The sequence below is a fragment of the Stigmatopora argus genome, chromosome 9 (assembly GCF_051989625.1).
Source record: "Stigmatopora argus isolate UIUO_Sarg chromosome 9, RoL_Sarg_1.0, whole genome shotgun sequence".
NCBI classification, from domain to species: Eukaryota; Metazoa; Chordata; class Actinopteri; order Syngnathiformes; family Syngnathidae; genus Stigmatopora; species Stigmatopora argus.
In genome coordinates this window covers 18,550,619-18,571,213 of record NC_135395.1, presented here as the reverse complement: position 1 = coordinate 18,571,213, position 20,595 = coordinate 18,550,619, and the positions used below count along the sequence as shown (strand labels likewise).

Below are 20,595 nucleotides of genomic sequence, written 5' to 3'. Positions count from 1 at the left end.
ACTTTGGAAATGATTTTTACTTGTTACTGAGAAGGAAGGAACTGAAAGAGCTATTGTTATTCCACAACAGTTGGCAACAACTTGGTATATGGTTTATAAGTACATTGGTTTCATTCATGTATATCATAAATACCCCATTCACACACACACACACACACTCTCACACACACACACTCTCACACACACACTCACAAAGTTCATTATAAATTATAATAGTGCTGCTTGGAGATTTCATTGCAACTTTATTGTGGGTTATTGTTGCGATAGAATCCGACTCAAGGTGGCAGTATAGACCAGTCAAAGTGCCGTCTTGCTCTTTTTAGTGGAAAGGCGTTTTGTCTACTGAAACAATCTGGACATACGTGGTCGTGGTGAGGAGAAAGCGAACTGCTCTTGCTCGTGTCTCAACGATTACATTCTAGGACGGCGTTACATCTATTTCCTTCGCTTTGGCCTGGATTTATTGTAAAATGACGGCTCTTTCAACCACCATCGCATTTCCATCGTGGATCTTATGTTGCCTCCTCCTTTTGTTTGCAACCGTACACGGGGACGTCAGCTTTTCCCTCCCCGAGGAGCTGAAACGCGGCTCGGTGATCGGGAATTTAGCCAAGGATCTGGGATTGGATGCTAGTGCGATGTCCGGCAGGAAAGCGCGCATAGACGCCGATGGGAGCGGAAAACGCTACTGTGAGCTCAATGCGAGAAACGGTGAGCTGCTGGTGGCTGACAGGATTGACCGAGAGGGCCTTTGTGGTGACAAGGCTTCGTGCGTCCTGAAACATGAACTTGTGCTGCAGAATCCTCTGGAGCTGCATCGAGTTCATCTCCATATCCAAGACGTCAATGACAACGCACCCGTATTTAATGATGACCTCATTGATTTGGAGATACGGGAGTCTGCTGATAAAGGAGCTCGTTTTGTGATAGATGAGGCTCACGATGCAGACATTGGGCAAAACGCAGTGCAGCGATACATCCTGAAGAAAAATGATCATTTTATCCTGGCGGTCAGTGATAGCACCATAGAACTAGTTCTGGACAAAGAGCTGGACCGTGAAAAGCAACGGGAAATCAATTTAATTCTCACGGCCCTTGATGGAGGCTCACCTCAGAGATCAGGTACCGCCGTGGTCCACGTCACGGTGCTGGACGCAAATGATAACGCCCCTGTTTTCAGTCAGGCCGTCTATAAAGCCACTTTACCTGAAAATGCTCCTCCTAACACCGTCGTGATTAATGTCAGCGCCACCGACGCCGACGAGGGAGTGAATGGAGACGTGAGTTATGAATTTGGACATATTACTGAAGATGTGAAGAAGATATTCACTATTGATCGCAAAATGGGCGCAATAACTGTCATTGGAAATGTGGACTATGAATCGAGTACATCCTATGATCTACGTGTGAAAGCCAAAGATGGGCTGGGATTGTCCTCTTATGCAAAGGTGATCGTTTCTGTCACTGATGCCAATGACAATCCTCCAGTGATACTTTTAGAATCACTGTCCTTTTCTGTAGCAGAGAATGTGTCACCGGGTACGGAGGTGGGCATTATCAATGTGCAGGACAGAGACGCTGAGAAGAATGGACAGGTTCACTGTTCCATCCAACAAAATGTCCCCTTTAAGTTAGTGACTTCTATTCCAAACTATTACTCTCTGGTGACCACTGGACAACTGGACCGCGAACTTGTGTCTGATTACAACATTACCATAAGTGCCACAGACGAGGGTTCTCCTCCTCTGTCTTCCTCCAAAACGCTCCACTTGTCCGTCGCAGACGTCAATGACAATGCACCCATTTTTGAGGAAGAGTCCTACATCGCCCACGTTAGCGAAAACAACCAGGCAGGCTCCACTTTATGCACCGTCAGTGCCAGAGACCCCGACTGGAGACAGAACGGCAGTGTGGTTTATTCTCTGTTGGCCGGTGAGGTCAACGGCGCCCCGGTCTCCTCTTGCGTGTCCGTCAACGGCGACACAGGCGTCCTCCACGCCGTCAGGTCTTTCGACTATGAACACTTGAGGACGTTTCAAGTGTACGTGGTGGCCCGAGACAACGGTTCTCCTCCGCTCAGCAGCAACGTCAGCATCCGCGTGCTGGTCTCGGACGTCAACGACAACGCTCCTCAGATCCTCTACCCCGCTCCTGACGGCAACTCCTTCATGACCGAGCTGGTCCCCAAAGCGGCCCAGGGGGGCTCGGTGGTGTCAAAGGTCATCGCCGTGGACGCCGACTCCGGCCAGAACGCCTGGCTCTCTTATCGCATCGTCAAGGCCACGGAACCTGGATTTTTTGCCATTGGTCTCCACACCGGCGAGATCAGGACCCAGAGAGACGTTCTGGAAACGGACATGATGAAGCAGAACCTGGTGGTGGCGGTGAAAGATAACGGCGAGCCCCCTCGCTCTGCCACCTGCTCCATGTTTCTGCTCCTTTCCGACAACCTGGCGGAGGTGCCCGAACTAAAGGACATTTCCTACGAGGACAAGAACTCCAAACTGACATCTTACCTGATCATTGCCCTGGCGTCAGTGTCCACCTTCTTTGTGACTTTTATCATAATTGTGGTGGGCGTGAGGGTCTGTCGCAGAAAAAAGCCCCGACTGTTGTTTGACGGAGCAGTGGCCATCCCTGGCGCCTACCTCCCTCCTAACTACGCGGATGTTGACGGCACTATGGGAACTTTACGCAGCACGTACAACTACGACGCCTACTTGACCACGGGTTCCAGGACCAGCGACTTCAAATTTGTGTCTTCTTACAATGACAACACGCTGCCTACCGAGCAGACGCTGACGTTGAAGAAAAGTCCAAGTGACTTCCTTGACGAGCTCCATCATTCTTTCGACCCACTTGAGGTAGCTTTCCCCCTTTTTAAAGCGGCATAAAAGATCTTCCAATTACAATAGTCATGTAAATTATTTTTCACTTACCAACGTAAATACAATAGCACCTAGCAAAGTCCAAATTTAAAGTAAAGCAAGCGTGAGTTTGTTACTTTTTTGTACACTCATGCGGTGCCCTTTTGCTATCACATTTCATCATCTGTTAGCATGCGTTGTATTTTTAAAATGTTCCATTTTCATGATCTTTTGTGAAAATCTTTGCCTGGGTGAATATTGACTGACAATTTACAAGTGAATAGTCTGTGTGGAATTTGCAATTCTAACTGAAGTCTTTGAAATTGGCAAGATGGTTTCACGTGTAATTTAATGTTTTCTGCTGATAGATATTTGCATTATCCAGCCGTGCAAAGTTGTGGATTTCTCGATTCTCGCAAAATACTACAAAGAGTGAACAGTTTGTTGTGTTTGACTTTGGTTCTTGGATTCATACAAGCTAAATGATGCTACGTTGATGAAGTGGGTGGACATTTGCAGTCAAACTATTTTGTTTTCTTGCTTGAATTGTGTGAAATATGAGGGGACAAACAGATATCACGTGTGATTTTTTAACCCTTGAGAAAATGTATTGAGATAGTTGGCAGGTTTTAGTTCATCCCAGTTCCTTCCTCAAAAGGAACTAGTTGTGTCTATTTGTGTGTAAATGATGTTTGGATACATACTGCATTGTGTGAACAAGTTCAAAACATTTAGGATAACTACCTTGCTCGGAAAGTCACACTCATTTTCCATTTTAGCCTCATGTCATAGTTGCTGCATGTGTTCACCTCTGTCCGTGGTGCTGAAATGTTCAGTTTCCCCCTGATGGAACTTGGAACATTTTTCTTCTTCCTGTTAAGATTAAAATTTGGAAATGTTTATTGCTATCAAACTTCAGTCTCAGGACTTACAATTATTTTCAATAATTTCTTGAACAAGCTCTTACTCGGTGCTATGACAATAAATGCACTCTAGATGTCAGTATGCCCTAATGAACAAACGTCCTTTAATTTCACACCCATTTTCGCTGATGGGCAACCCGATTCCGGTATTGTGTAGCTCTGCTCGAGACGGTCCAGATTCGACGCGCTTTCGGCTTGATTCACGCTGGATATCACGGGAGCTCATCTCCACATCGTTTGACCGTTGCTTGATTTTTATCTGCTCCGCAATGGAGAGCAAAAGATGTGCAGCATTCAGATACAAGCTAGTTTTCCTTTTCTTCTTCCTCTGCCCCACCAATGGAGACGTCAGCTATTCTGTACCAGAGGAGATGAAACGCGGATCTGTCATGGGGAATATTGCCAAGGATTTGGGATTAAATGCGGGCCAGCTTTCTGCACGTAAAGCACGCATTGATCCGGAGGACCAGGAGGTTCATCACTGCGCCATCAACCTCAACACGGGTGACTTGATTGTGCAGGAAAGGATCGACAGGGAGGATCTGTGTGGTAAAAAGGCCTCCTGTGTTTTGAAGCAAGAACTTGTACTAGAAAACCCATTAGAACTGCATCATATTAATATTCGTGTTTTAGATGTCAATGATCATTCTCCACAGTTCAATGAAGACTTACTCAAATTAGAAATTAATGAATTGGTAGCCAAGGGTGCCATTTATCCTCTGGGAGAAGCACATGATGGAGACATTGGAGAAAATGCTGTTCAAAGATACACTTTGCAGCAGAATGAGCATTTTAAGTTAAATGTGAATTCTAAACCAGGAGGGCGCAAGTACTGCGAATTGGTCCTGGACAAAGAATTAGACAGAGAAGATAAAAATGAGATGACACTCTTGCTGACTGCCTATGATGGAGGCTCTCCTCAAAGATCAGGAACCGTCGCCATCCACGTCACGGTGCTGGACGCTAATGATAACGCCCCTGTTTTCAGTCAAGCCGTCTATAAAGCCACTCTGCCCGAAGACTCTCCTATTGATACTTTGGTGATAACTGTGAGTGCAAGTGATGCAGATGAAGGGCTGAATAGTGAAATCAATTATGCGTTTGACCATCTATCAGATGACAAAACTAATGTCTTTACTTTAAACCCCAAAAGTGGAGAAGTGAGAGTGGCTGGAGTAGTTGATTATGAGAAAATGAAATCCTATGAAATGCAAATAAGTGCCAAGGATGGTCTCGGTCTAGTATCTTATTCAACATTAATTGTTGACCTTAGTGATGTCAATGACAACAGCCCTGTGATAAACATAAAGTCGTTGTCTAATCCTGTAGCAGAAAATGTGCCACCTGGTACGGAAGTGGGCATCATTAATGTGCAGGACAGAGATTCAGAAGAAAATGGACAAGTCCGCTGTTCCATTCAGCAAAATGTCCCCTTCAAGTTAGTGGCTTCAATTCCAAACTATTATTCTCTGCTCACTACTGGACAACTGGACCGGGAACTTGTGTCTGATTACAATATTACCATCAGCGCCACGGACGAGGGTTCTCCTCTTCTGTCTTCCTCCAAAACGCTTCACTTGTCCATAGGAGACGTCAATGACAATGCTCCCGTTTTTGAGGAGGACTCATACATTGCCCACATGACTGAAAACAACCAGGCGGGCTCCACTTTGTGCTCCGTCCACGCCCGAGACCCCGACTGGAGACAGAACGGCAGCGTGGTTTATTCTCTGTTGGCCGGCGAGGTCAACGGCGTCCCGGTCTCCTCCTACGTTTCCGTCAATGGCGACACGGGTGTCCTCCATGCCGTCAGGCCTTTCGATTATGAACACTTGCGGACATTTCAAGTGGGCGTTGTGGCCCGAGACAACGGTTCTCCTCCGCTCAGCAGCAACGTCAGCGTCCGCGTCTTGGTCTCGGACGTCAACGACAATGCTCCTCAGATCCTCTACCCCGCTCCCGAGGGCAACTCCTTCATGACCGAGCTGGTCCCTAAAGCGGCCCAGGGGGGCTCGGTAGTGTCAAAGGTCATCGCCGTGGACGCCGACTCCGGCCAGAACGCCTGGCTCTCCTACCGCATCATCAAGGCCACGGAACCTGGACTTTTCGCCATCGGTCTCCACACCGGCGAGATCCGGACCCAGAGGGACATTTTGGAAATGGACACGATGAAGCAGAATCTGGTGGTGGCGGTGAAAGACAACGGCGAGCCCCCTCGCTCTGCCACCTGCTCCATGTTTCTGCTTCTGTCCGACAACTTGGCGGAGGTACCTGAACTGAAGGACATTTCCTACGAGGAGAAGAACTCCAAATTGACTTCCTACCTGATCATTGCCCTAGCGTCAGTGTCCACCTTCTTTGTGACTTTCATCCTTATTGTGGTGGGCGTGAGGGTCTGTCGCAGGAGAAAGCCCAGACTGTTGTTTGACGGAGCGGTGGCCATCCCCGGCGCTTACCTCCCACCTAACTATACGGATGTTGACGGCACAATGGGAACTTTACGCAGCACCTACAACTACGACGCGTACTTGACCACGGGTTCCAGGACCAGCGACTTCAAGTTCGTGTCTTCGTACAATGACAACACGCTGCTCGCTGAGCAAACGCTGAAGAAAAGTCCCAGTGACTTTGATGAGATATTTGGAGGAGCTGAACATTCTCCTGAGGTATGAATGACCATTAGCAGCCTTACATTCATGTTTTTTTTTCATCCGTTACTCCTCTATGGTATTTTTCATTTGTGCAGTTTTAAGGGAAAGGCAGATTTTTATTGAAGTGGCGAACACTCAATCCCTTGCAGTGATGGCTATTTTTCTCCTGGCCATACAGCAAAGATTATTCTTTTTTTTCTGAACCAAAACTCTTTGTCATTTTCTTTTTACTCATGTTTGTTGTCTTTTGGCAGCTCATAAGTCTTATAATCAACAACAGTCACAAATATTTTTCATGCACATACAGTTTTATTGATTTTTACTCCAATTATCAAACTTGCATTTGATCACAAATGCTCTGTATATTTCCAGCACTGAGTTTGCTATGTCTGATCTTGTTTTCCACTGAACTGCAGTTTAATATTGATACATGAGAAGCTCCTTGGGGTCAATTGAATTTGCCGTACTAGTTGTTGAACACATTTTCTATATTCTGGCATCACTTTATTGTTCTTCCACACAACTTTTTAGGTGTTCCTTTTTGTTGATAGCGTAATGGTGTGTGCCTTTGTTTGCTTCCTTGGTTTGTTGTCAGTATGTCAAATATGTGGATCTATTTTGTTTGCACTTGGGAGGTGAATTCTTGTAGTACCCCAACTTGTTACACGTTGTCTTTAGCGTCTTATTGCTCCTATTTCTTTTGAGAGTTGGCTTAGTTGGTCAGATAGAAGAAGATTGGGCTTGATTATTGGCAAAATGGATTCTGCTAAAATAAAAAGTGTTTTAGCACTTCATTAGTTTGTGTGTGTTCATATAGTTCGGTCCGCATTTGAACATAGAAGTGTTAAGCCTTTCTTCATGATGGTCTAGTGTCATGGCCTTTCCTCAAATATATTTTCAGTGATGGTCCAGGCAGATGCTTTGTCCTTGTTGAGAACATAACTTTTATTATCAGTGAGTTGTGCTGGCCTTTTAAATGGAAATCGTTTGAATGTGTTTTTGAACCTTAATTGTCTGGTGAAATTGCAGCACGTCTCATGACTTGGTCTGAAAAAAAATGAATAGATAAAGCTGGCGTATATCGTAAATTTGTGATTTCACTCATTACAAAAACTCTACGGGTAAAGAACATGACATTTGAAATTCCCGTAATAGATGAAAACCCCTTACAAAAGAGATTTTGTTTTCATTTGATGGTCCCTGATGGTTTTCTGTTTGTTTGTTTGTTTGTTTCAATTCATCCCAAAATCTCAGTGCACCAAATTTACAGGCTAATGATGATGATACATGCTTGCTGAGGTCATCATCTCAATCTGATTAATTATATAGACATCTGTGACTATTAATACTATGGACAAAATATTAACAGTTGTTGTTGCATTACTGGAATCCATCTCAAGTCAAATTTTAATGTTCTGGGTTGGATGACAGTAATTTGAAAGCAATAAGTGTACTCAGAATTCATTCTCATTGCCTTTCCAACTTCTTTTTTTAATTACAAGATGAACAAATAGTTTGTGGCTGGCTGGCATTTAATATTTGTCATCAAGACAAAATAACATATGCATATATGAGCAATTTATGTTTACAAGGTTGCATTTAAAGATCAATTATTTGTGACTCGTAGTATATGTGTGAATGTGTGTTTGTCAAATGACAAAACCCACAGCAACTTGCTCAATTATTTTACACATCTAATGATATCTTTCACAATCAAATAATCGATACATGTAATTATCCACATTTTATACGTGCAGGGATCGTTTATTAATATCACCATTTAGGATATTGTACAAAAAATTGTAAGCAACACAATTTTGTTTAGTTTTTTTAATGATATTGCTGGTGTCACCTTCCAACTTTACTCACGGTGGCGCAATAGGCCAGCTTAACAATTCCTAAACGCCCTTTTTCATTTGGAGGGGACTGGCGTGTGGCGTGAGGCGTCAAGCTCGAGTGTTCGCGATTTTACAAACCACATTGCATCCTTCTACACCTTAAAAAGAAGGATTCCACGATGGATTCTAAAATATGGAGCGAGGTTCATGTCCTCCTCCTCGTCCTCCTTTTGTTTGCAAACGCACACGGAGACGCTAGCTTTTCCTTCCCGGAGGAGATGAAACGCGGCTCGGTGATCGGGAATTTAGCCAAGGATCTGGGACTGGACGCGAGCACGCTGTCCGGCAGGAAAGCGCGCATCGACGCCGACGGAAGCAGAAAACGCTACTGTGAGCTCAACGCGAGAAACGGTGAGCTGCTGGTGGCCGACAGGATTGACCGAGAGGGGCTTTGTGGTGACAAGGCTTCGTGCGTCCTCAAACAAGAAATAGTGCTGGAGAATCCTCTGGAGCTGCATCGAGTTCATCTGCATATCCAAGACATCAATGACAACGCACCCGTATTTAATGATGACCTCATTGATTTGGAGATACGGGAGTCTGCTGATAAAGGAGCTCGTTTTGTGATAGATGAGGCTCACGATGCAGACATTGGGCAAAATGCAGTGCAGCGATACATCCTGAAGAAAAATGATCATTTTGTTCTGTCCGTCAGTGATAGCGCCATAGAACTAGTTCTGGACAAAGAACTGGACCGTGAAAAAAAACGGGAAATTAATTTAATTCTCACAGCTCTTGATGGAGGATCTCCTCAAAGATCAGGTACCGCTGTCGTCCACGTCACGGTGCTGGACGCAAATGATAACACCCCTGTTTTCACCCAAGCTGTCTATAAAGCCACTCTGCCTGAAAACGCCCCTCCTAACACCGTCGTGATTAATGTCAGCGCCACCGACGCCGACGAGGGAGTGAATGGGGACGTGAGTTATGATTTTGGACATATTACTGAAGATGTGAAGAAGATATTCAGTATTGATCGTAAATTAGGTGTCATCACTCTCACTGGTAGTGTTGACTATGAAGTGAGCACTTCCTATGAATTACGTGTGAAAGCCAAAGATGGGCTGGGCTTGTCCTCTTATGCTAAAGTGATTGTTTCAATCACTGATGTCAATGACAATGGCCCCGAGATCAATTTAAAGTCTGTGTCTCATTCAGTGGCAGAAAATGTGCCATTTGGCACTGAAGTGGGCATCATCAATGTGCATGACGGAGACTCTGAGAAGAACGGACAGGTCCACTGTTCCATCCAACATAATGTCCCCTTTAAGTTAGTGGCTTCAATTCCAAACTATTATTCTCTGGTGACCACTGGACAACTGGACCGTGAATTGGTCTCTGATTACAACATTACCATAAGTGCCACAGACGAGGGTTCTCCTCCACTGTCCTCCTCCAAAACGCTTCACTTGTCCGTTGCGGACGTCAATGACAATGCCCCCGTTTTTGAGGAAGAGTCCTACAGTGCCCACGTGAGCGAGAACAACCAAGCGGGCTCTACTTTGTGCTCAGTTAGTGCCCGAGACCCCGACTGGAGACAGAACGGAAGTGTGGTTTATTCTCTGTTGCCTGGCGAGGTCAACGGCGCCTCGGTCTCCTCCTACGTGTCTGTCAACGGCGACACGGGTGTCCTTCATGCCGTCAGGTCGTTCGACTATGAACACTTGCAGACGTTTCAAGTGGGCGTGGTGGCCAGAGACAACGGTTCTCCTCCGCTCAGCAGCAACGTCAGCGTCCGCGTGCTGGTCTCGGACGTCAACGACAACGCTCCTCAGATCCTCTACCCCGCTCCCGGGGGCAACTCCTTCATGACCGAGCTGGTCCCCAAAGCGGCCCAGGGGGGCTCGGTGGTGTCGAAAGTCATCGCCGTAGACGCCGACTCCGGGCAGAACGCCTGGCTCTCCTACCGCATCGTCAAGGCCACGGAACCTGGACTTTTCGCCATCGGGCTCCACAGCGGCGAGATCAGGACCCAGAGGGATATTCTGGAAATGGACATTATGAAGCAGAACCTGGTGGTGGCGGTGAAAGATAACGGCGAGCCCCCTCGCTCCGCCACCTGCTCCATGTTTTTGCTTCTGTCCGACAACCTGGCGGAGGTGCCCGAACTGAAGGACATCTCCTACGAAGAGAAGAACTCCAAACTGACGTCCTACCTGATCATCGCCCTGGCGTCAGTCTCCACCTTTTTTGTGACCTTCATCCTTATTGTGGTGGGCGTGAGGGTCTGTCGCAGGAGAAAGCCCCGACTGTTGTTTGACGGAGCGGTGGCCATTCCTGGCACTTACCTCCCTCCCAACTACGCTGACGTGGACGGCACGATGGGAACTTTACGCAGCAGCTACAACTACGACGCCTACTTGACCACGGGTTCCAGGACCAGCGACTTCAAATTTGTGTCTTCTTACAATGACAACACTTTGCCTGCCGAGCAGACGCTGAAGAAAAGTCCAAGTGACTTTGATGAGATGTTTGGACATGGCGAAAGTTCACCTGAGGTATGAAGAAAAGCACATGCTTACTTTGCTTGATCTTTACTCGATTGATATATTCTAATTTGAGCTTATATCCGTCTTATCTCTCCTCCATTTGATCTTTTTCTTTTCCTTTCCCCCACATATGGAGCTTATTATTATTATAATTCTATCTCTGGGGATAATTTAACTCCACAGAAGTTTATATTCATGATTATTAATTTATAGTTCAAGTCCTGCATCATCTCAATTCATATTTTCCATTTTACAGTGAACCATTTTAGTGTTTTCAATCAATCCTATTCTTTTTTTTTTTAGGTAAAATTAGCTAAACACCCCTGATTAAAACAGACATTAATTTGACCTCTAATTTAAGAGCTCAATTTAAACAAAAGGTGGAAAAATAAAGACAATTTAATGAGTTCAGCCATGGCACTGTTGTGCCCCCCCAAATATATTTTTTGGAATCCCGATTAAAATGCTCAACCATGTTTTTAAATAATGTGAAAACAGATTGGAAATGCCCCAAATAATTTTTGGGGGGAAAAGGATTGGCCATTATTGAAATCAGTGTTTTTGGTGCAAACACTGATCATCTCCAAATCAAATGCCATTATTTACATAATTATACATACCACTATATTTTATGTTAGTGGAAAAAGGGCATAGTTTGTATGATTTGTCACAGCATCTAAAACAGCTGAAAAGAGCAATCGTACTGCGTCTTTTTGTTGTAATGGTCTCGTTGTCCTCGTGGCGACGCTCTCATAATATTTCATTTGTGCATGACGTGTTCTGCTCTAAGTGTGTCAGTGAAACTGGAGCATTGGCTGAGGGCTCAAGGCTGTGCGCATCAGCGCATGTGTGTGTGTGTGGTTGTGTATGAGAGATGGAGGCAGAGAAAAAGCCTGTGTGTGTGTGTGTGTGTAAGCGTGGCGGAGGCAGCGAAAAATTGCATGTGTGGGTGAGAGAGAGAGAGATATGGATGGGATGGGATGGGATGGGAATAGAAGAATCCAAGCGGACAGCTTCCCTAATAGAGCATGAGTAACTCGGCTGCAGCAGCAGCAGAAGCAGCAGCAGCGTTGCTTTGCAGTGGAATATTCGCCTTGGCATGATTGAGATTTAGTTGGCTTTTTTTTAAAAAATTCGGCTCCGTGAGCTTTGGACAGACTCCAAACATGGAGCGCGGAATCCGTTTTCAACCAGCTAAACAATTCCTCGTCTTCTGCCTGCTTTTTTTGCCGGCATCCGCGGAGGTGCGTTACGTCCTCCCCGAGGAGATGCCGATCGGTTCCGCGATTGGGAACGTGGCGCGGGATCTGGGGCTTCCGGCGAGGGAGCTGGGCGACCGCCGGGCCCGCGTCATCGCCGCTGATGGAGGTGGCCGCCTCTGCGAGCTGGATTCCGCGACCGGTGACCTCTTGATCAGCCGACGCGTCGACCGAGAGGAGCTTTGCGGGCAAGCGAGCGTTTGCACCGTCCACCATCAGCTTTTGCTGCAAGACCCCCTCCGGGCGTTTGGTCTCATTTTGGACGTGACTGACATCAACGACAACGCTCCGGTCTTCGCGGCCGAGGAGATCCGTCTGGATCTGGCGGAATCCACCGTCCTCGGGAGCCGCTTTCCGCTGGAGAGTGCCCGTGACCCCGACCTGGGCACCAACTCGGTCAGGGAGTACAAACTGAGCCCAAATCAACATTTCAGCCTGGAAACCAGCACCCAAATAAATGGGAAGGCCTACCCAGAGCTAGTTCTCAAAAAGGCGTTGGACCGGGAGGAGCAAGCGGAACACGTGCTGAAGATCGACGGCATCGACCGCGGGAGTCCGGCCAGGACGGGGACCGCCACCGTCCGCGTCCGCGTTTTGGACGCCAACGACAACGCCCCGGTCTTCAGCCAACGGGTTTACAGAGCGTCCGTTCCGGAAAACTCCCCCGCGGGGACGCTGATCGCACGACTCGACGCCACAGACTCGGACGACGGTTCGTACGGAGAGGTGACCTACTCGTTCAGTCATCTGACGGATGAGACGAGGGGCGTCTTTCACATCGACCCCCAGATGGGCGAAGTTCGAGTGGCGGGCGTCATCGACTACGAGCGGGCCAGGACGCACGAGGTGGACGTGCAGGCTAAAGACGGAGGCGGCCAGGCCTCCCATTGCAAGCTCGTCGTCGACGTGGTGGACGTCAACGACAACCGACCCGTGATCGAAATCAAATCGGCGTCGGCGAAGGTCCCGGAAGATGCCCAGACCGGGACGATGGTGGCCCTGGTCAACGTCTACGACACGGACGGTGGGGACGTCGCCTGCTCCGTTTCCGACGACGTCCCGTTTCAGATCGTGTCGGAAGTGAAAAACTATTACATGTTAGTAACGGCCCAGCCACTAGACAGAGAGCTCCGCTCGGAGTACAACGTTACCATCACGGCCGCCGACTCGGGCTCTCCCCCACTGGAGAGCGTCAAAGTTTTGACCGTAGCCATCGACGACATCAACGACAACCCCCCTACTTTCGCGCAGCGCGAGTACACCGCCGACGTCCCGGAAAACCTACCCGCCGGGACGTCGGTGACGAGGGTGGCGGCGCAGGATGCGGACGCCGCGTCTAATGCTAAGCTAACGTACCGGATATCCAAAGAGACCGATTGGGAGGTGTCGTCCTTTCTCACCATCGACGAGGACACGGGAGACATTTTCACGTCGCGGGTTTTGGATCACGAAGAGTCGGTATACTTCCGAATCAAGGTGGAAGCCCGCGACGGCGGCGAGCCCCCGTTCACCGCCGCCTGCACCGTCAATGTCTTCGTCAAGGACCAAAACGACAACGCGCCGTTGGTCCTGCACCCGGCGCCGGGCTCGGCGTCCGAGGACATGGTGCCCCTGGAAGCGCCCGGCGGCTATTTGGTCACGAAGGTGGTGGCCGTGGACGCCGACTCGGGCCACAACGCCTGGCTGTCTTACCGAATCGTCAAAGAGACGCAGCCCTATCTGTTTTCGGTGGGATTACACACGGGCGAAATTCGAACCCTGCGCACCTTCGGCGAGTCGGACCAGGCCAAGCAGACGCTGGTGATCGCGGTAACCGACGACGGGGCGGAGGCCCGGTCCGCCACGGCCACCGTCAGCATCGCCGTCGGAGCGGGCTTGCCCGTTCTGCAGGAACTCTTTCAGCTGGTGGAGGAATCGCGGGACGACGACAACTTGAGGCTTTATTTGAGCGTGGCCCTGCTTGCCGTCTCTACCCTCTTAATACTTTTAATCGTGGGTGTTTTTTACTTCAAGCTGTGTCGCCGCAGTTACGTCTACCGTTCGACGGCAACCAGCCTTCCCGTTTTCCCCTCGCCGTACTACCCGCCTAGTTTCGGCGATTTCAGTCGCTACGGGACGTTGCTGAAGGACGATCGCTTGGATCCCTTCATGACTACCGGCTCGTGGAGAGGCGACTTTCGCTTCGGCTCCAACACAGACACCGACACGCTGAAGAAACGAAGCGCCGCGTACCAAAAAAACACCCTGAGGCGCACCAGCGCTGAGCGACCCGCCTTTAAGGCACGGGCGGCTCCGTCGCATCCTTGCTACGTGATCACTTAATAGCCCCGAGCGGTCTGAGGGCGAGTCGTGGACTTTGTTGTGTCAGCGTCGTCTTCGCTCAGTATATTGTCAAAAAATGAAAATCATGTTAACCGTCAAATATACTTTATACCCTAATTAGATTGTTCTGACGACTGGAGGTTGGTATACAAAGCTTTTAAGAGTTGAATATAATACATCAAGTTATATTTTCAAATAATGTTCAATGTGTGCCGTTTTATGATATTTTATTATATAATGTATATATATGTATGTGTATATATATGTATGTATATATATATGTGTGTGTATATATATATATATATATATATATATATATATATATATATATATATATATATATATATATATATATATATATATATATATATATATATATATATAATATGTATGTGCATGGACTTTTTCCCTTAAAAAAATTTGTGAAACAATTTGAAATGTTAAACTAGCATGGCTTGTTTATTGTGATTGTTATTTAAATGCACTTTTCTTCTAATGACTTATTTTTCTTGTAACGTTAGTTAAGCTTTGTTATTCTTTCATTGCCGCGAGTGACTAAGGAGAAAATTTGTTGGCAATATTTTCTCAAATGTTTGCTCTTCTTTTCAACTTTCTCTCATTTGTTATGATTAAATATATTGCTATTGTGTCACGTGACTACCAGTCCTACAAAAAACACTCATTTACCAACACAGCTTTGTAATTGACCTAATTTTCCCACCATTTCTTGTCCTATTTCAAATACACAGCACAATGCAACTGCAACCTTTGTTGTTTGACACTTAAACGCCATGTTGTGATATGTTTGACTAAATTTCTAAATAAACTTGTGTAAACAAAACATTTTTTCTCCTTTTTTTAAACAGGTAGACCATAGGACAATTTAGTTGAGCCACAACTATCACAAAGCAAGTTGTACTCATAATAATACTGGTTAAACGTTGAATATTAAGGTTAACATGAGGTTGTTCACCCGATTAAGACTGTTCATGTAGTTTTTGTGTTACAGCCAGTGAAGTGAAGAAATTGAATCTTGTGGATTCTTGTAGTCACACCAACAACACACAAAAAGAGAACCACTTCTTTTATGAATCTCCCTGATTACATTTGTTGTGTATAAATAACAAAAAAAGAAAGAGACTCGTAGTCGTGAAAAGCTGCCAAGTTGGAGTAATCCAATCTGTGCTCAATACATTTTCACATTTAGCGCAAATAAATGTAAAGAAATGCATAACATCTTTCCAGGATGAGCAAAATCCCAAATACATGAGCACGCTCATGTAGTACATGATTTTTCAGATGGTACAAAATATGTTACTTTTTTTAGCAAATCTGTCATTTGTGAGCATTCCATTAACATCTTGTTCTTTCTCTTCTTTTTTTCCGGTCTGCCCACTTGAATGATACATCCAATGCGGACACACAGGTAAGCAATCACCTTTCATGTATTGCATCTGTCACATGCACCCCACTTGATTCCCTTGAATATCACATCAACGTCAGTCTCATTCAAAGCACCAATTAGCTGACACAATCAATATGACACTGCTGACTGACCCGGAATGTGTTTCCGTCTCTTTGCTTGAGCCTCTTTTTTTATTTTTTGTTTCATACAACGCTGTGCCAACAAACATGTTTATCAATCAGGTCATCCAGCTTAGAATCTTTCCTACACAAAGCTTACTGCATACTGTACATTCCCATTTGCATTCATATAACTTATGCAGAAAAAGGCATCCTATTGGGAAGACGTGTTTCCAGCATAAGCCCCATGAATATTAATTACTCTGCCTGCTGTTGCTGTGCAGACTTGCCCTTAATAATGCACTTTCATGATGGGTATGAGGCTGTCTGCTGAAACAGAGTACACGAACAAACGCAGGCAGGCAGGTGGGCGGGTGGGCAGGCACGCAGGCAGGCACGCATGGGTGCGAGCCGTTGCCATGTGTCAGTTTGATGGTGCAAATATGTGCAGGGGACGTTATGTGTGGATGCTCATTTCCTGCAGAGTGGTAATGTCTCACAAAGTAGGTCACTGCATTCGATGAGATTTATGCTAGAGCCCAGCTTTGTGTGTGGTTCTACTTTGTTTCAGTTGGCGGTGCTGCTGCATCGGCCTTAAAAATGCACTTAAGCACTTTTGTCAGAGCCTTATTTAAAGCAATCAATTGCAAGGTACCTTTAGATTATGACTGCATGTGAAATGACATGAAGAATATGCAAGCCACGAGTCCCATTGTCGATGGGACTCGTGCTGACGCGTCACTTTCGACAAGAAAAGGTCGACATTGGTAAGTGAAACGTCATCATTCTTTCTTGTTGGATGTGTGAATTATGCTTGATTGAAAAGTGATCATATCAACATTACCGTGAATGTCATCGTGGCATAATTTGCTTTTTATTCAGTCTCTTCTTTTTTTTAACCTAGTCATGTGTTTTCAAGCTAGTAAGCCCGGCTTCAGTGCTGGCTAAGGGCGGTGTTGTTCAGTCAATCTATTGCAAAATAGTTTATGCCAGCAAATTCCTTGAGATATTGTCATTTGGGGGGCGGAATTGCGTTTGATTTTGACAGAATCAACACGTAGCATTATAATCCACCCCTAAATTTGTGGCACTCTCACTTTTTCTTGGATCTAAGATCATAGTGATGTGTCCCCATAGTGTTTTAGAATTACAATTGCACTGAATTGTGAGAATGACGGTTTCTGTTTCGCTAGCCGTGGTGCTGAATTTCAGCCAAGCCAAATGCTGACTTTCACTCTCTCTCTCTCTCTCGTATTGGCTGCTGTTTGGGTAACTGTATACAAAATAGAATTTCAGACCAAAACATGGCTTCTCATGTTTTGATCTTGTCATAATGTGCTCGTATAGTAAGTAGCATACATGTCCTATCTATTTTGATTCTTCCATTTTGCAATACAACTTGCCTAATTTCGCTGAATCGCCTCTAAGAGGCGCTGTAACATGGCAAATGAATATGTCCGAGCCGTATTATGTGCTGCAGCTCCCGTCCACGTCTCGGCCATTTCGCACTAGACATCTTGACTAGGACGACGCCACTAAAATAATGCGAGTTTAATTCGAATGTGACTGCTGAATCATTGGCTGGAATTGGTTCATTTTATTCGAAATTTATGCTATAGTGTCATGGAGTCGATTGATGATCATCTGAGTGGAAGACGTTGGCGTCGCACGGCCTGCCTCTTTGTCTTTTGGTGTATTTTTCCGAACGTAACGGACGCCCAAATCCGCTACTCAATCCCCGAGGAGATGAAAAAGGGCTCGCTCGTGGGCAACGTGGCACAGGATCTCGGTTTGGATCTGAAACGGCTCCGTTCCGGCCGCGCTCGCATCGTGACGGGGGAGAACGTCCAGTACACGGAGCTGAGGGCGGACAAAGGGCTGCTGGTGGTCCACGAGAGGATAGATCGAGAGCAGCTGTGTGGGGACGTGACGCCCTGCAGCTTCACATTCGAGATTTTGTTAGAGAACCCCATGGAATTGCACCCCGTCACCATCGAGGTTTTGGACGTCAACGACAATGCCCCCATCTTCAAAAACAGTCGTTTGCAATTTGAAATAAGCGAGTCTGCAGCGCTTGGCTCCCGTTTTGTTTTAGAAAATGCGCACGATGCTGACGTGGATGTGAATGGTCTACAGAGGTACATTTTAACACCAAGTGATCATTTTATTTTGAAACAACACGCCAATTCGGGAGGAAAAAAGCGTGCAGAAATGTTGCTCCAGAAAGCCTTGGATAGAGAAGAACAGCCGAAACTCTCTTTAAAATTGGTAGCCGTGGACGGTGGAAATCCACAGAAATCCGGTACAGTAAATATTGATATTATTATTTTAGATGCAAATGATAATGGTCCCGTCTTTAATCAAACAATCTATAAAGCTAAATTATTTGAAAATGCACCATTGGGCACCCACATCTTGACCGTAAATGCGACTGACGCAGATAGTGGTTCAAATGGAAAAGTAACCTACTCGTTTTCAAAATCAAACGCAGAAAATGCAGATTTGTTTCATATAGATGAGAATACAGGACGTGTAACTGTAATAAAGCAAGTGGATTATGAGAAAGACAAGACGGTAGAATTAATGGTTGACGCTAAAGATCAGGGCGGACTGACGGAGTCCACCAAAGTGGAAATCCAAGTGATGGACATGAATGATAACGCTCCCATCATTAATGTAATGTCATTCACGAGTCCGGTGTCCGAAGACTCGCCCGCCGGCACCACCGTCGGTATCATCAACGTAAAAGACTTGGACTCTGGTGAAAATGCTCACGTGAGGTGCACTTTGGAGGGTCGCGTTCCATTTCAGATTAAATCCAACATGAGAAATTATTTTGCATTGATGACCGATGCTGACTTGGATCGTGAACGTGTGTCAGAATACAACATTACGATTGTTGCGTCCGATGCTGGCTCCCCTTCCCTCTCCACCAAAAAGACTTTTCATTTGAAAGTTGCAGACGTGAACGATAACGCGCCCGTCTTTCCGCTCAGCTTCTATCGTGCCCATATCGCAGAAAATAACTCGCCCGGGGTATCACTCTTAAGACTGAGTGCCAATGACGCAGATGAAAACCAGAACGCTCGGGTCTCCTACATGTTGGAGCAGGGTGAAATTGGAGGAAGTCCAATGACTGAATTTGTCTCCGTCAACGCAGAAAGTGGACTTATTAGTGCACTGCGATCATTCGATTATGAGCAAATCAAAGAAGTGACATTTATCGTCCGAGCTCAGGACGGAGGCTCGCCACCTCTCAGCACCAACGTGAGCGTCATCGTCCACATCCAGGACGCCAATGACAATGGGCCTCAGGTCCTCTACCCGGTCCAGACGGGCGCCTCGGTGCTGGCCGAGATGGTCCCCCGTTCGGCAGACACAGGTTACCTGGTGACCAAAGTGGTGGCTGTGGACGTGGACTCTGGCCAGAACGCCTGGCTCTCCTACAAAGTGCACAGAGCCTCGGACAGGGCGCTCTTCGAGGTGGGCCTCCACAATGGAGAAATTAGAACTATTCGCCAAGTGACCGATAAAGACGCGGTCAAGCAGAGACTGACGGTTGTGGTGGAAGACAACGGGCAGCCTTCCCGCTCCGCCACGGTCGTCGTCAACGTGGCGGTGGCCGACAGCTTCCCCGAAGTGCTCTCCGAATTTACAGACTTTAATACATACGACAAGGAGTACAACGACAAGCTGACTTTCTACTTGGTCTTGGCTTTGGCCGTAGTCTCCTTCCTCTTTATCGTCTGCTTGATCCTTATCATCTCCGTCAAAGTGTACCGCTGGAGACAGTCTCGCGTCCTGTACCACTCCAACCTGCCCGTCATCCCGTATTACCCTCCACGCTACTCGGATACTTTGGGCACGGGGACTCTCCCACATGTGTATAATTACGAGGTGTGCAGGACCACAGACTCTCGGAAAAGTGACATGAAGACTATGAGTCCAAGTTTAGTGAGTGTGGATGGAACTGAGGCTGAAACAGCACATGACAACAAACATCTTGCCGGATATCTTTCCCAGATGTCAACTATGGTGAGTGAATAATATTACACCATTATTCATTTGTTGTTTTAATGTTGATGATTTGTTTAAATTGTTGACATTGGTCTGACTTGAGTGAAAGCGTGCAAATATGCACACGTTTACCAAATGTAAATGTGTACGTGAATACTTGTTTGTCTTTGGATGTGCCCTCGGATTTAATGCCGACTAGTTTAGGTTGGGTTCTGCCTTGCACCCATTGTCGCTTGCAAGCGTAGGCTGCAGAATGTTAACCAAAATGAGCAGTGTTGAGAATGGTGTCTTTCTATGTAGTTCCACAGATTTGAATCAAAAGACTTTGTAGCAGTCGTGTTGCTGCCTATTGGGTAACCCTAACCCTGTTACACCACACTGTATATACTATAGCATGATGTAACGTTTCTTCGGCAAACTTGTTTTAATCATTTTGTCATTTGAACAAAAAGGACATGCATAACAATTACATATAATTATATTACTGTGGCTGTCCAGATAGTGGATGAACGTTGACAATAACGTGCACTACTGTGAAAATGCTCTGAGGGACGCTATTGTAGCGTCATAGAATCGAAATGAAAATGGTGCGTGCAGCAAACCTCCCCTCGGACTCATTTTAAAGCTTCGCTACCAAGAAAGAAG

At 46.3% G+C, this 20,595-nt stretch overlaps 2 protein-coding genes and 1 pseudogene across 18 annotated transcripts in view; all 3 read left to right on the top strand.

Annotated features, from left to right (window-relative positions):
* LOC144082735 (protocadherin gamma-A11-like) overlaps positions 1 to 20,595 on the top strand; it is a 146,049-nt gene that overhangs the window by 29,262 nt on the left and 96,192 nt on the right. Inside the window, exon 1 of one of the 17 annotated variants that reach the window (XM_077610092.1) lies at positions 338 to 2,864. The exons of 13 other annotated variants lie outside the window; for them this stretch is intronic. In XM_077610092.1, the coding sequence (XP_077466218.1) occupies positions 471 to 2,864 (2,394 nt within the window). In that variant the 5' untranslated portion in view covers positions 338 to 470. Of the gene's footprint in view, positions 1 to 337; positions 2,865 to 8,348; positions 10,838 to 20,595 lie in introns of those variants that run through there. 3 more of the 17 variants (XM_077610110.1, XM_077610101.1, XM_077610117.1) reach the window with 3 other exon arrangements.
* Positions 11,968 to 14,654, top strand: LOC144082740 (protocadherin gamma-A10-like). Its single transcript, XM_077610121.1, has one exon. The coding sequence runs from the start codon at positions 11,995 to 11,997 to the stop codon at positions 14,407 to 14,409; it is 2,415 nt and encodes an 804-aa protein (XP_077466247.1). The 5' UTR covers positions 11,968 to 11,994; the 3' UTR covers positions 14,410 to 14,654.
* On the top strand, positions 17,341 to 19,980 carry LOC144082602 (protocadherin gamma-A3 pseudogene; annotated as a pseudogene).